Genomic DNA, 14,195 nt, shown 5'->3' on the forward strand with positions numbered 1-14,195 from the left:
TTTTTTTTTGTAATGTATTTTTTGTGAATATATAAAATGCAAAATGTTTAAAGAACCGCTCCGATAAACTATCCCAACAACGCACTGAACTTATCTGACACTCTGTCTGTAACCGAATAAACGTATCAGGCAGCAAATTTCTGAATCACTCTCGCATAATGACTGGCGGTGTGTATATGTACGTTTTAATATATACCAAACCAGCACAACACATGCGCATGACTGCTCTTGTACAATATAAAGTACAGTTCTGCTGCACAGTGGAACTGTAAATCGAAAGTAAATGTAAAATGTTCTAATATATATTTTCTTTATTAAGGCCGTGTGCGAGTTCGAGTAAATTGAGGTAAACCAAATTGATTTTTTGCACCGCACTTGTGTAAATATATAAAAGTTTTCAAATTGATTTATTCATTTTTTAATTTACCTCGAAGTTCTGGTAAATACCAAATTCGTTACCATAACGAAATAATTTACTATTACCCTTAATATACCATCAATTTACTCGAACTCGCACACGGCCTAAGTTATAACGTTATTATAAATAACATCTAACTTAAATTATAGAAGCTATAGCTACATGGCCTTAAGCTTACTGATTTGTAGAGAAAAGGAAAATATTGTAGTTGAGAAGCAATAGTTACATGGTGTTAAGCTCACTGATTAGTAAAAGAAAGGAAAATATTCTAGTTTGGAGCTAAGATAAAAGCATGCTTAAAGCTTGGGTGACTAGATTTTTTTTTTTTATATATAAAATTTGCGAAGAAAGTCCTGTACTATATATAAAAATAATTTCTATAATATACAAATTTATGTCGTTTTTGTTTAGTAAATCTATTACAACTTTTTCAATGGAGATTCATTTTTAGTGCAATTAGTAATAAAATGAATTAGGGACCTTTCAGGTACATGTAAAATAAAATAATATAATATAAAATTTATTAATATCATAATATATATAATATAAGAGATTATAATTGAGTATATATTGTTATTGGAATTAATGCTAGACATATATTTTAAACATGATGCAAAAATAATTTTCGTATAAAATATTTTGATAACAAATATATGGTTTTTTAAATAAATTATTAAAACTTTTAATTTGTAAAATAATTCCAACATGGACATTATGTTATGATGTTAATAGTTCAATGATTTAAATTAGTATAACATTTATATGAATACAGAAAAAATGCGATCATATACGATGATACATAAGAAAAACCTTCGAAAAACGACATTTTTACCTAATTACGTTGGACTTGTGTTTTGCACAAATGTATGTTCTATATCATACTACAACGTAAACCAGATCAATTGCAGATAATTATTGATGTATAGGTAAAATATAAACAATATAAGAAATCATCAATTATCATATGTAAAACATAAGTAATATAAGCAAATATTCTGCAAGCTGTTGTTTTACTGAATAACAAAAATATTATATGTAAAAGTTTATCGACAATACATTCAAAGCTTTCTTTAATCTCACCTTTTGCATTATTTTGCATAACCAGACAATAAATATTAACTTTAATTATTTTCAATTAACTCAAGTACTGCTTGATTTATTTGTATTATTTTCGAAAGGAAATTTCAAACAACTTTTTAATATATCTTGTTTTTTTTACACAAATTATTGTCATATACAATTTTTTATTGAGAAATAAATTACTTGGAATTTTTTCTTAATTTGCTTTACTGTAATACATAATAGTCACACAGAACTGCTGGGGTATAGCATTTTCTGCTCTAGTGACGTCACATTTCCATTAAACAAGAATTTTATAATATTTCAATACTTTAAGACTATAATAAATAATTATTTCGTTGTAAAGTTTGATATTATTAAATTGCAGATAAATTGTTAATATGATTTTAAACTAAAATCTTTGTAAATCTTCATTATTGTACAGTATTTGTGACGTAATTGCAACCAAGCGTCTCGGTAATGCCGGACCTTTCAAAATGCATAGTGTCAGAATGGCTTGCACGAAACTGTTTATTAGTGTTGTGTGAGGTGCGGCGTCACAAACGCACCAATACACCCAAATCATTAAGAGAAACATTGTTTTTTTTGCTTATAAATATATTATGTACACTATACAGAAAGCATTATGTTTTTACAAATGTTCTGTTGAGGGTTTGAGTAATGTGGTTTGACATGTTCTGCTAGAAGATATACGTGTGCACCAGATATGTAAAATAAGCAGAAAAAAATGCAAAAATATACAATCACACACATTTACTTATATTGATATGTAAACTGGAATGTGGTTGATGCAAAATTCCGCTTTATATTCTCTTACACACATAAAGACAATAAGAAATTTTATATATGCAAAAATAAAGCAGAAAACAAAACATTGAAAAAGTCTGTTATGTGGTATACTTCGATCGCAAATGGTGCTATTTTATTGATATTGTGTTACTGCTAACATATGTTTTCATAGTTTCGATTAATATATTAATAGCAATATAAATAAACTAATAGTTATGACAACCAGTGATTAACAAATCTTATTGCAATTTATATTAAAATAAGGAGACAAAAAAGAATAATATGTATATCAATATGTGTATCATTTACATGAGAAAAAAATATATTATTACAAATTTCATTTTTTTTCTATTTTTTTCTAAGTGTTCAAGAAATTAAAATTTCAAAACAACTTTCTTTCCGGCAGTTGAAACGCCACATAGAAAGCCACAGAGTGAGACTTTACCTTTTAGGAATCCAAAATGGATAAATTCCGACTATTGGATCATTAAGATCAAAAGCTTAAACCCCATTCTAGTGATCAAGGGAAAGACCGACATTAGAATATAGAAGCTTAAGTATTCAGACAACAAATATACATATTTAAACCGAATTTGTAAATAATGGATCAATATTAAATAGCAATATATGAAATAGATCTTCATATATGCCATTCTTTTTTAAATAAAGGCTATTAATTTCAACCATCTGACGGCTAATTAGGCTACAAGAATGTTTGTCTGTGGATATATGCTTTTCTTAAGTCGTTAATAATATATTAAAAAAAATAAATAAAAGTATGAATCAAATTATATGTGTTACATATGCTTTATATGTTATATATAATTATCTTTTAAGTATGGCTTTTGGGTCAGTTGGCTAATGAACGCTGGCTCTGAGCTTCAAGTTTAACAGGGCACGACTTTAAGCCCTGGTACTTACAGTCTCAAAAAATTATTTACAAATAATTAAATACAAGAATTATTTCTAAGACCACTGATGATGGGTATTTGGCAATACTCGAAACAGCTGTATGGTCAACAAAAAAATTCAATTATTTAAAATAATATAAAAAGAATTTTTGTTGTAGTTCACTACTTTTTAAAACCTCTTTATTTCATTTTCATTCATATTTCATTTTTTTATATAGTATCTTTCATTTTTTTATATAGTAATATAAAAGCTTTAAACAAAATATGAATTTATACAAATATGATATTTAAATAAAATGAATATAAAATATATATTTATATTTTTATTTATATAAATGAAAAATATATTATTTATATATAATAAAATACACACACATATATATATATATATTTGCATTATATACTGTAATTTATTATTAATATTTAAACAAATTATATTTTATTGAAGCACTATTCCAATTTTTCGACTATCTTCAAGGATCTTTACTTTACAAAAACATATTTTCTTGGTCACAAAAAAAGCGAATACTATATATATGATTTATAAATTGTGTTAATTAAATATATATCTATAAATATTTACACCTACAAATATTTATATTAAATTGTTTTTTAACGTCCGTTTTGACAAAAGAAACTAAATTTTAAATATAAACAATTGATTTTAATATACAGGTTTTTATATATTATTTATTTATTATTATATAAAACCGTATTATTATAATTATTATATGTATATAAATATGTTATATTATATTGAAGATATTTGAGCCAGTGCACTTGAGCACTTTTATTCTCTATTAACTGCGAGGTATCTTCAAAAGTACTTTTTACGCCTTGACTGGATTATTCACTTCTTCAGACTAAGCAATAATTGACCTCAGACCTGCTTACCTTCTCGAGGAGCCTGTAACCATTCTGAGATTCGATAATGCGGTGTTGGTAAGTCTGTCAGTTTTCGCAAATAATTTCAGGGCTCTCTCTATACTTTATGTATTTTTTGATCGGATCATAAATTTCATATGATATTTACTTATTTATATTGTATAAACACAAAATCGAAATATTAACTTGTTATATACTCTTATCATACAACTGATCATTTGCTCTGTGTGGTGCTTAATATGACTGCCATTTTTTGGTAGGGTACCGCACAATAATTTTATATTGGAAGCTTATCTATCCATGTTCAAGCGGCAGGTACAACAAATCGTACCCAGTTTTTGATTCATGTAGACCTTGAATACGTAACGGCTCGATTCTTCATTGCTAACAGTAAGTGTAAGTGGAAATAGCTTTAGTGTAGTAGTGTGACGTCAGTATTATTATAGTCTATTAAAATCTAAAAATGGAAATATTTTAAATTAAACAACAAAAAAATGAGAATGGGAATGGGAATGAAGATGAAGATGTGTATACATGCAGAAGTAAATTAAATTTGTTTAGCAAAACATAATTGGGAAAAATGTGAACGTATTTATAACGAAAATACATAACAAAAAAAAAAAAAAAAATTTGATCTCTAGTGTACCGCTATAAAAATGAAGCCAACCTCATTTTAAATAGGTTGGCAACAGCTTACGACTAAAATGAGCAAAACTAAAAAAACAAAAAAAACAAGGAAAAAAAACTGCATTTTATGTACACATCATGGCAAGGTGCCAAAACCAGTAATAACAAAAGCAAAGCTTTAATTATGGCACAAGTTCTCGAGTGTCGGGTGTCGGGTGTCGGGTGTCGGGTGGGTGGGCTTGGCGGCGAAGAGGAAAACAAAAATATGCTTTCGTGCTCTTGTGTGTGAGAGCAGTGAGTTTCTCGCGTAAAATTCTGTACACAATCAAGATTTGAAAGATGCATGCACAAGTTCATCTACCTCATAACAAAAATATTTAGGACACGAAGCTCACAAAAAATTGTTTTTGCGGCCAACGTTATTTGTTGTTTGTTTCATGTTTTATGTTTTGTTGTTGCCGCTGTCACTCTATCCACTGTTGTTGTTGCTGTTGTTGTTAGTGAGTGAGTACATGCATGAATGCTGTGCTGTGCTGTGCTGTAATCGCAATACCAGAAATGTGGCGGTTCATACCAACAACAACAACAACACCAACAATACCAAAAACAATTTTGTTAATGCGCATGCAGACCTTTGAATTGTACACGATATCGAGCACCTGACACACACACACACCCACACACACACACCCACACAAACGAGCCTGCTTTTATTTTGTTTATTTTAGCTTGCAACTGAATGCTCAGCACCCACAATACAAGGCACGGACGCTTTTGTTGTCACTTGTGCTGGCTGCTGGCTGCCAGGAAGCAGAAACTCCGGCCAGTGCGCATGTCTGCATTTGCATGCCTGTGTTGCATGTCCACTTGAAACTGGCGTTCTGTTTGGCTGGGTTAAATATCGATTGAAATTTTACTGGAAAAAGTTGGCCATGGTCTGGGACAAACGAGCTACGAGCTAAAAGCCAATCTGGGAACAAACCCTGCACACGATTCGTGTGTATACCAAATTTTATTTTTCCTCGTTATCCTTTTTGCTTTTTCCTTTTTTGTACTTGCATTGCCTTGTGCACACGTATAAATTCTCTATACTCTTGTGCCACTAATATTTACAAGCTTTTACGCTATGTATTCAATCCATCCTCAAGGATATGTTTACTAGGAAATGGTATACACAATTTTAGTGTAGTTGCCACGAAATCACCCAAAAAACAAAAAAAAAATTAACTTTATAGGAGAGTCATATATGTACACATAAGTATCCATAGTCCTGTATTTACATACATATGTATATGTTTATAATGGAGTCCTTAATGGTTCGAAAAAGCTTATATATACATATTTCATATTTACAAGGGTGAAATGCTATAGTAATTTAATTTTAATTATGAAATATTGATATGATTAGTATGTATATATATATATACATAAACATACATAAGACCCCAGTATAATATATACTTAGTACCATAAAACATAGCTGACTTCATGGTGGAAAAAATTTTTAATAAAAAAAATTAAACCTCAACAATTTAATAATAATTTTAATAATTAATAATTAATAAACAGAAATAATATAAAATAAAAAAATAATACTTATATATACAAAAAATAATTTTAAAAAAATATAAAATAAATAGCAGAATAAAAAATGTTTTAGATTTGTGGGATCTTGAGTTGTAAACACCATAGAGATTATACTTAATTTGAAATTAAGTTCACTTTATATAAATAAAAAAAACAATGAAATCCAGTCTATATCAAACTGTAAATATAATAAAAATTTAATCCGCTACTTCAAAAGCTATATAGTATAACCGGTTTTTGAATAGAACTTAATAATAGCAGTATCATATCACTGATCCAAAGTATGTCAGAAATGTATCAGATTGACAGTCCTGTTGTTTTCTGGTGTAGTTCCTTTTGGGTGTCATATCACTGATCCAATAAATTTCAGAAACATATCAGGTTCATAGTCCTGTTAGTAGAGATCTGCTAAAGAACTAAACAGTTCAAGTGATAGTATCACTGATCCAAAGTATTTCAGAAATGTATCAGGTTGACAGTCCTGTTATTGTACCCCGTAGAAATCGGCTGGTGTAGTTCCTTTTGGGTGTCATATCACTAATCCAAAGTATTTCAGAAATATATCAGGTTTACAGTTCTGTTGTTATTGTAGTTTGCAGAGATCTGCTAAAGAACTAAACAGTTGAAGTGATAGTATCACTGATCGAAAGTATTTCAGAAATGTATCGAGTTGACAATCCTGTTATTGTACACCGTAGAGATCGGCCAATATAGTTCCTTTTGGGGGTTAATGAACTGCACTTGGGCGTTGATGAGTGCCTTCTAGAAATAGAATCAGTTGTTCTTGGAACTTTACGTTTACAGTTCTATTAAGTATTGATGTCATCTCGCATAAGGATTTTCCGAAAGAAAATTATTAGTTATTAGAACTGGATATCCCCCAGGTCGTTTTAAAATTTCAAGCAATATACATATAGGTAAATTTGTGTTCGGTAATTGTTTTTACTTCTTTCTTGTTAAGGTAATATCATACATTTCGGATACCCTTTGATCGATTATTATGCGTTCTTTCTACATATATTATGGTTAGTTGAGTACATTCTACATTTTATATAGAGTCTAAGAATTGTTCAGGGAGAGTAGTTCATGTAGTTCACTGATGTATATATAATAAGCAAATCTATAATAAACAATCGCAGGGTTCTAACAGAGCAATTAGCAAATGCACTTTGTTTATTATCTTTTTGCATATATATAAGACATATGTGCGAAAAAGTTACGCAATGAGGTACCTACGCGGAAAACGGGTTAAAATATTCCACAGCTAAGCATGCCTATTGTAAAAAGCGACTAAAATCCAGTAGGCACTACTTGATACTCTTTGCAATATAAATGGTAGTTAGTGAGTTTTACCTGCGGCGTCCGACGATAGGTGTAAATATGGTATCACGAAGTTCAGGGCCCATAGCTTCGGCAGTGTCGCAAAGAACATCAGAGGCATTAAATGGATCTCATTCTATTCCATATCGAAACGTAAAACATCAATTGGTACCGTTAAGAGCACTGTAATGTTAAGTCTTAATAGTAGGAAGTTTCACTCTCACAAGGAAACGCTTTCTGCCCTGACTAACCAAATTAATTTTTAATAAACACAACTACAAAGTGAAGCTCTAGATTAAATTAAGTAAACGCTTTTGAGATCACAGACCTAACCTTACATCTACAGATGTAGCTTATTTTATAGTTATTGCTTTTTATTCGTATTATTATCGTATATTACTACAGTAATACACAGTAATAAAGATCTTTTTGTGGAAGATCTTAGATAAGTATGTTAAATTTCTACTTCACAATTTCGTCTAGGTTTATAAGAAAATAGTTTGATTATTTGAAACTAACAAAAATTCATAATACAATATATTAACTAATTTCAAAACTTTTGTTCTATAGGTTACAATAGTATACATCGCCCCAAAAAGATATGCGAGAGAAAAGTTCTTCATAAGATTTTCAGTAGCCTGCAAGGATCTATAAAGCAGAGAACATGAATGAAATGAAGACGTATACATGGATAAGAATATGGGTAGCTAATTGTAGTGTCAGAGGGGAGATATTGATTTCGAATTAAAAATAAATTGGGGTTGGGTGGGATATAAAATGAAGTCAAATGGAATCAAGGCAGTGTAACCTAGCTACTTCAATAAAGTGAGTTAAAAGATCAATTGGATTCAATTTACTGTATGCATTGGGGCAAGAAAACAGACTAGTGTCCGATGCTTAAGTAAAAAAAGTGTTAGAAGCGGCAGTTAGATGAAAAAAATATAGGAGAAGAGAGCCGAGTCTGTAGCCGAGTGATCTAGTTCTAGGAGTAGTAATCACGCTTGAAACTATCCAAGGCGCCGTACACATTTTTGTAGAACGGGTTGTTTTGGACAAACAAATAAGTAAGTAGGTAATTAACTTCAATTTAGTTAATTAACTTCAATTTAGTTAATTAACTTTAATTTAGTTAATTAACTTTAATTTAGTTAATTATCTTCAATTTAGTCTTAGGCATTGCTTTATAAAATAAATAAAAAACTGAATATAATTTTAATAAGTTTATTAAAGATATATTCAAATAATTTTTTTTTCAATAATTAATACATTTTTACTCACAAAAACTTCTAAATACATATCATTTTTCAGCACAATATATAATATAATTTAATATCAAAAAATGTAATTGTTTATAGAATATGTATAGTTTTACGTATTTTATTTATTTTTGGTTTTAGTTTTAATAAACTTCATTTAAATAACAAGTGAACATTTTAATTGTTAATAGTCATTGTCCATGGTTAGTAAATAATTTTTTTTGGTTCAATGAGAACACATTAGTTTTATCAAAAAAGGACACTTATTAAGCTTAATTGAGCTGCAGTGTAATTTATAATTAATGATAATTAATAATTTACTACTTTACTATTTTACTATAAAAATGTAAATAATTTGAAATTTTTGTTCAAATATTACTAATTTGGGAGACATAATGTTTATTTGGTAAAAATTTTGATTAGTTTTCTTGAGATTTAATCCGATTCCATATTATAATAAATTTTTATATACAAAAGAGAATAAATATTAAATATTTAAGTGGACGCCATATATAAAGTAATAAAATAAATTAAATACATACAAATATTAGATACATTCGACCTGTTATGTTTTTAATATCTTTTACATTTTTTTAAATATAAATAAATAAATGCTTTTAAAACTTTGTCTCATAAGTTAATAGATCCGCCTGATCAGGTTTATCACGTGTTGCATGATATGCTGCACGTTCTCGATCAGGAAATTTGGTTGGTACATTTGGTGAATGCAAATTGACTTTAGCTTCGAAACGTATGCCGGCAACTTCAACTTCATAGTGACCAGAAAGCACATAGTCATTGGTCACAGGAAGTTCATTACCAGCTTCATCAAAGTTCCGGACGAATCCAAGACAAACTTGTTTCGCAAAGGTGAAGCCATAACCGGTAGTTGTAGTCATTCCACAATATTTACCATCGCGATAAATAGGTTCACCACCCCAACACCAGAGATCAACTTCATGATCATGATCATTCAATAATAATTGCACGTACATACGCTTAACTCCTTCCTCGCGTTGTTTTAATAAAGCTTCTCTTCCAATAAAGTTGATGGGTTTCTAGAAGTAATAGAGAGATTAAAAATTGTGGCAGTTAGTCTTTAAACTTAATTTCTAGTGATTAAATAATTATTAATAATTATAGTTTTATAATATTTTATAATTTATACTTATATTATAATATTAGTTTTATATTAGTCCTATTCTGTTTGATAAAATGGGATTTAGTCTGTGAAGCATTTCTAATCAATAATGACTGTATTCACTTCGGTGATCCACTATAATAAGTGCTGTATTTAAATAAAATGTTGAGCTATTGAGGTGATATACATTTAGTATAACGCATTCCTCACTCAATAATAGACAAATATACGATCAAATACATATAGGTAAAAATATTCACAGATTATTTTATGAGGTCATTAGCTTTAACTAAAAACATTTAGCTTTAGTAATCCTATTTTTAGGCAGTAGTTACTTACATTAAACTTAACACGCCAACTGCGACCACATTCCAATGGTGTTGTGAATGTATCCAGGTCCTGACCCCAAAATGCATAGAATTTTTCAATCCGCAAAGTGCGTGTGGCATAATAACCTGAAAATAAAAATGATTGCAATTTATTGCAATATATATATATCAATTACTCCTATTTCAGTTAAAAAATACTGTAGCAAGCAATAAATTTAAAGTACAGACCCCCTAATTACCTTATCCATAAATTTTGAAAGTAAACTTTATACAGATATAAAATATGTATAAAGCTACCAAGTTATTTTGGTCCTGGAACACGAAGTAAACGAAGTCAACGAAAGAGTTGATTGTTCCGTCAAACGTGGACTACAACTTAAATTAATTAGACTTGCGCGATTCTGTATTTCAAAGAGAGGACACATAGGGGATAAACTTAGATATTGAATAGATTTCCAATATTAAAACTTTTGGATTAAGCAGAGATGTTATCTGCGATGCTGAGAGGGCAGACTTTTCAAACAATTTTGTTGACATTCGTTCATAGGTTAAACCTTTTAGGTTTGAAAAGATTATCAAGTATGTATAACTGATTATTACTTGTAGAAGTCAGATCATAGCTCAGTGTGTTAGCACTTACTTGAAAGTTATATATCACTTTACGATTGAGTGATTAAGTCATAGATGATGAATTGCAGTTTAAGTTAAAAAAACTGTCAACATCGACCCTTAAAAAATATAAATAACTCGAAAAACAAAGTTAAGAACAGATAACATTTCTAATGACTTTTAATTACAATATATAATAAAAACTGTTTCTTGACCTGCATTATTTATAGATTAAGATTATAATTGTGGACATAATCATATTAAGTGTATAAGAACTAATCGATTAGATAGCCTTTTAGCCTAAATATACATAATATATAAAATAACATTGCTTTGGAAGTATTTGAATATATGGCATCGAATTACTTACCCGCATGTTGTATGCCATATTTTTGGCCAGCACTATAGAGTCTTGAATAGACATGTAAAGCAAATTCGTTTGGGATATAAAGCACATAACCTAGTTCACCAGTATGTGTTATGTTGAGTGTGCGTATACCATTAGCAAGACTAACATCAAGTTCCTTTAATTATTAATAAATAAATAAATAAATTCTATATCACACAATATCGAGTAGTTATACCCACCTTATATGTGAAAAATGGGAAGTTCTTTGATGACAAATCCGTATCAGTCAGCTCAGAAAGCAAGACTCGTGAATAAGGACCTAATATACAAATAGCTGTGTACATTGAAGTGACATCGGCAACGTTAACACCGGCACGTAAATGATTTGGCATATGTCTACGGATCCAACTCATGGCACGTGTTTGTTGTATAGTAGGTGCAATCATCATATAACTATAACAGATATTACAAATATTTATTTCATAAATGAAAATTATAAAATAAATAACAAAAATTGTTCTCACTGTTTTTCGGATAAACGCGCTAAAGAGCAGTCATTTTCATAGCCTCCAGCATAATTTTGCATGCCTGTATGAATTATAGATCCCACAGGCACATCGACATCATTTGAGCATAAATATTGCAGTAAATCTATAACTTCTCTATCTTTCGACCACAAATCGTATTTGGTGAAAGAACTATAATCCGCAATGCCAACGCGTTCACGGCACGCTTTATACTCTGAAGCAACATGATCAAACCAAGGTGGTTTGCCAAAGGTGTTCGTATGAGCTATACGAAAACGTGGTATGCCAAATTCATCTAAAGTAAAATTTAATTTAAATAAAATCTTAATAATTTATATAAAAGTAATTACCAGTTTTGTCGTTCACATCAAAATAATTTGGTCTCTCATAACCCATAGTTTGACCAAAAACAGCGCCAGCTTCTTTTAAGGCTGGATATATGGGTGACATGCGCAAATTTCGTCCAGTTTGAAATTCATCAAAAGGATAATTAACTTGAAAATGTTTGCCTGGGACTTCTTTACAACGATCCTTTAGAAATTTGCGATTATTGTGTAAACCCAAAAAGCGTGTTATGTCTAATATATGCAAATCCAAAAACGTTGAACCTTTGACAATCATGTCAGCTAGAGAACGTCCAATGCCACCGGCAGCGGAAACACCAATCGTTTTCATACCAGCTGATACAAAATAGTTTTGTATTTCAGGCGATTCGCCTAAAATCCATTTACAATCTGGTGAAAATGCTTCAAGTGCATTGGAGAGTCGATCTAATGTGGCATTTCTAAATGTTGGCACACGGCGCAGCAGTTCATCTAATAAATCATGAAAATGATCCCAATCAGGTTGCAACTCTCGTTCTGCTTGTGAAAGCGGTACAGTGCCATCTTCATAAGCCATTTTTGCTTCACGCTCAAAGCCACCTATTAAGGAAAATATGAAAATATAATATATACACAATTATATATTTATAATGTAAATAAAAATATATATTAATATGTATGTGTGTATACATATACATAAAACATATATGTATTATATGTAAATAAATTTTTATCTGGTGAGGAGGTGAAATGATTTACGCACCGTCAAACCGACTGACGTCAAAATGATACCCGATACCAACTAATCTGTAGTATACGGATTTAAGCATCCACTCTTTATAGTATATTAAGGTTATTTATAGCTTCCTCCTTACCTGCCAGTATGCAGCCATTTTTCTCTCTAAAATAAACACCACCATCAAAGTCACGTACAAAAGGCGTCATAGGATCCAGTCCCTCTATTTTCTTTGTATGCAAATAATGATGTTCTACGGCTTTTAATGGCACTTTAACAGCTGGTGAAGATAGTGTGCCAACTTCACGGGCCCAAAAGCCAGTACAATTCACAAAATAGTCACACATTACATCACCAGCCGTTGTTTCGATACGGGTAACTCGACCATGTGAAGTGCGTACATTTTTGGCAACACAATGCTCTATAACTTGTACACCTTTCCGCTGTGCCTCCGAAACGAAAGATTTACAAACTAATTGCGGATCACAAACACCATCTGCAGGTATCCAAAAACCACCGGCCAAATCATCAATCTCAATCAATGGGCAACGTTCCTTGCATTGCTCTGGAGTGAGTATTTCACAATCCACACCCCAAGCCACACCTGTAAGTTATCAAATTACATAAAAATTCTGTTTATATATTTATAGTACTTGCCTTGTGATTTCATACGATTGTAAGAGGTCATACGATCAAAACTGCGTGCCAGATTAAGACTGCCGACTTGTTTCCAGCCAGTTGGCAGTCCTTTTTGTGTTAAGTCTTTAATTAAGTCCACTGAATATTCTGCCAATTTAAGTTCAGTGTAGCTAGACTCAAAGCGACCTGCCAAACCACTGGCCGTCCATGGGCTGCCACCGCCAACCACATCTTGTTCTATAAGCAATGTATTCGGTCCCCAGCCCAACAATGCTAAATGATAAGCAACAGATGCACCCATTATACCACCACCGCATATAACAACCCTCTTTTCCTTCGGCAAAGCTTCTGTGGCATTTGTGTCGACATCGTGCGGCACAAACTGACGCTTTCGGAGCACATCCGGTATTTGGTGGGTGGCATCAATTTTGAAATTAACAACATTTTGCAGTTGTAAAAACGCGGATCTATTTTCGTACAACAATTGTTGGCGCCAGATGTCGGTCAATCTGTGCCAGTTTCGATACATATTATTTTTTTAAGAACACAACAAATGCTTTATTTCACAGTTTACATTTGTGATATTTTCAATTTTTGTGTTGTTTTTAGTTAATTAAATTATTTAATTTACTTAAACCTAAGCGATTTGCTTAAAATTGAGTTTAATTA

General features: G+C 30.7%; 1 protein-coding gene across 1 annotated transcript; it reads right to left on the reverse strand.

Moving 5' to 3' along the window:
- Nucleotides 1-9,430: 9,430 nt before the first annotated feature.
- Nucleotides 9,431-14,147, reverse strand: LOC119669326 (pyruvate dehydrogenase phosphatase regulatory subunit, mitochondrial). The gene is made up of 8 exons (XM_038079166.1): nucleotides 13,545-14,147; nucleotides 13,027-13,491; nucleotides 12,179-12,751; nucleotides 11,826-12,123; nucleotides 11,541-11,754; nucleotides 11,323-11,476; nucleotides 10,354-10,469; nucleotides 9,431-9,931 (listed from the first exon to the last, which is right to left on the reverse strand). Exons 1-8 carry the CDS (start codon nucleotides 14,053-14,055, stop codon nucleotides 9,491-9,493), a joined length of 2,772 nt encoding a protein of 923 aa, XP_037935094.1. The 5' UTR covers nucleotides 14,056-14,147; the 3' UTR covers nucleotides 9,431-9,490.
- Between the last annotated feature and the right edge of the window lie 48 nt (nucleotides 14,148-14,195).

Source organism: Teleopsis dalmanni, chromosome 1 (assembly GCF_002237135.1).
Source record: "Teleopsis dalmanni isolate 2A chromosome 1, ASM223713v2, whole genome shotgun sequence".
Lineage (NCBI taxonomy): Eukaryota > Metazoa > Arthropoda > Insecta > Diptera > Diopsidae > Teleopsis > Teleopsis dalmanni.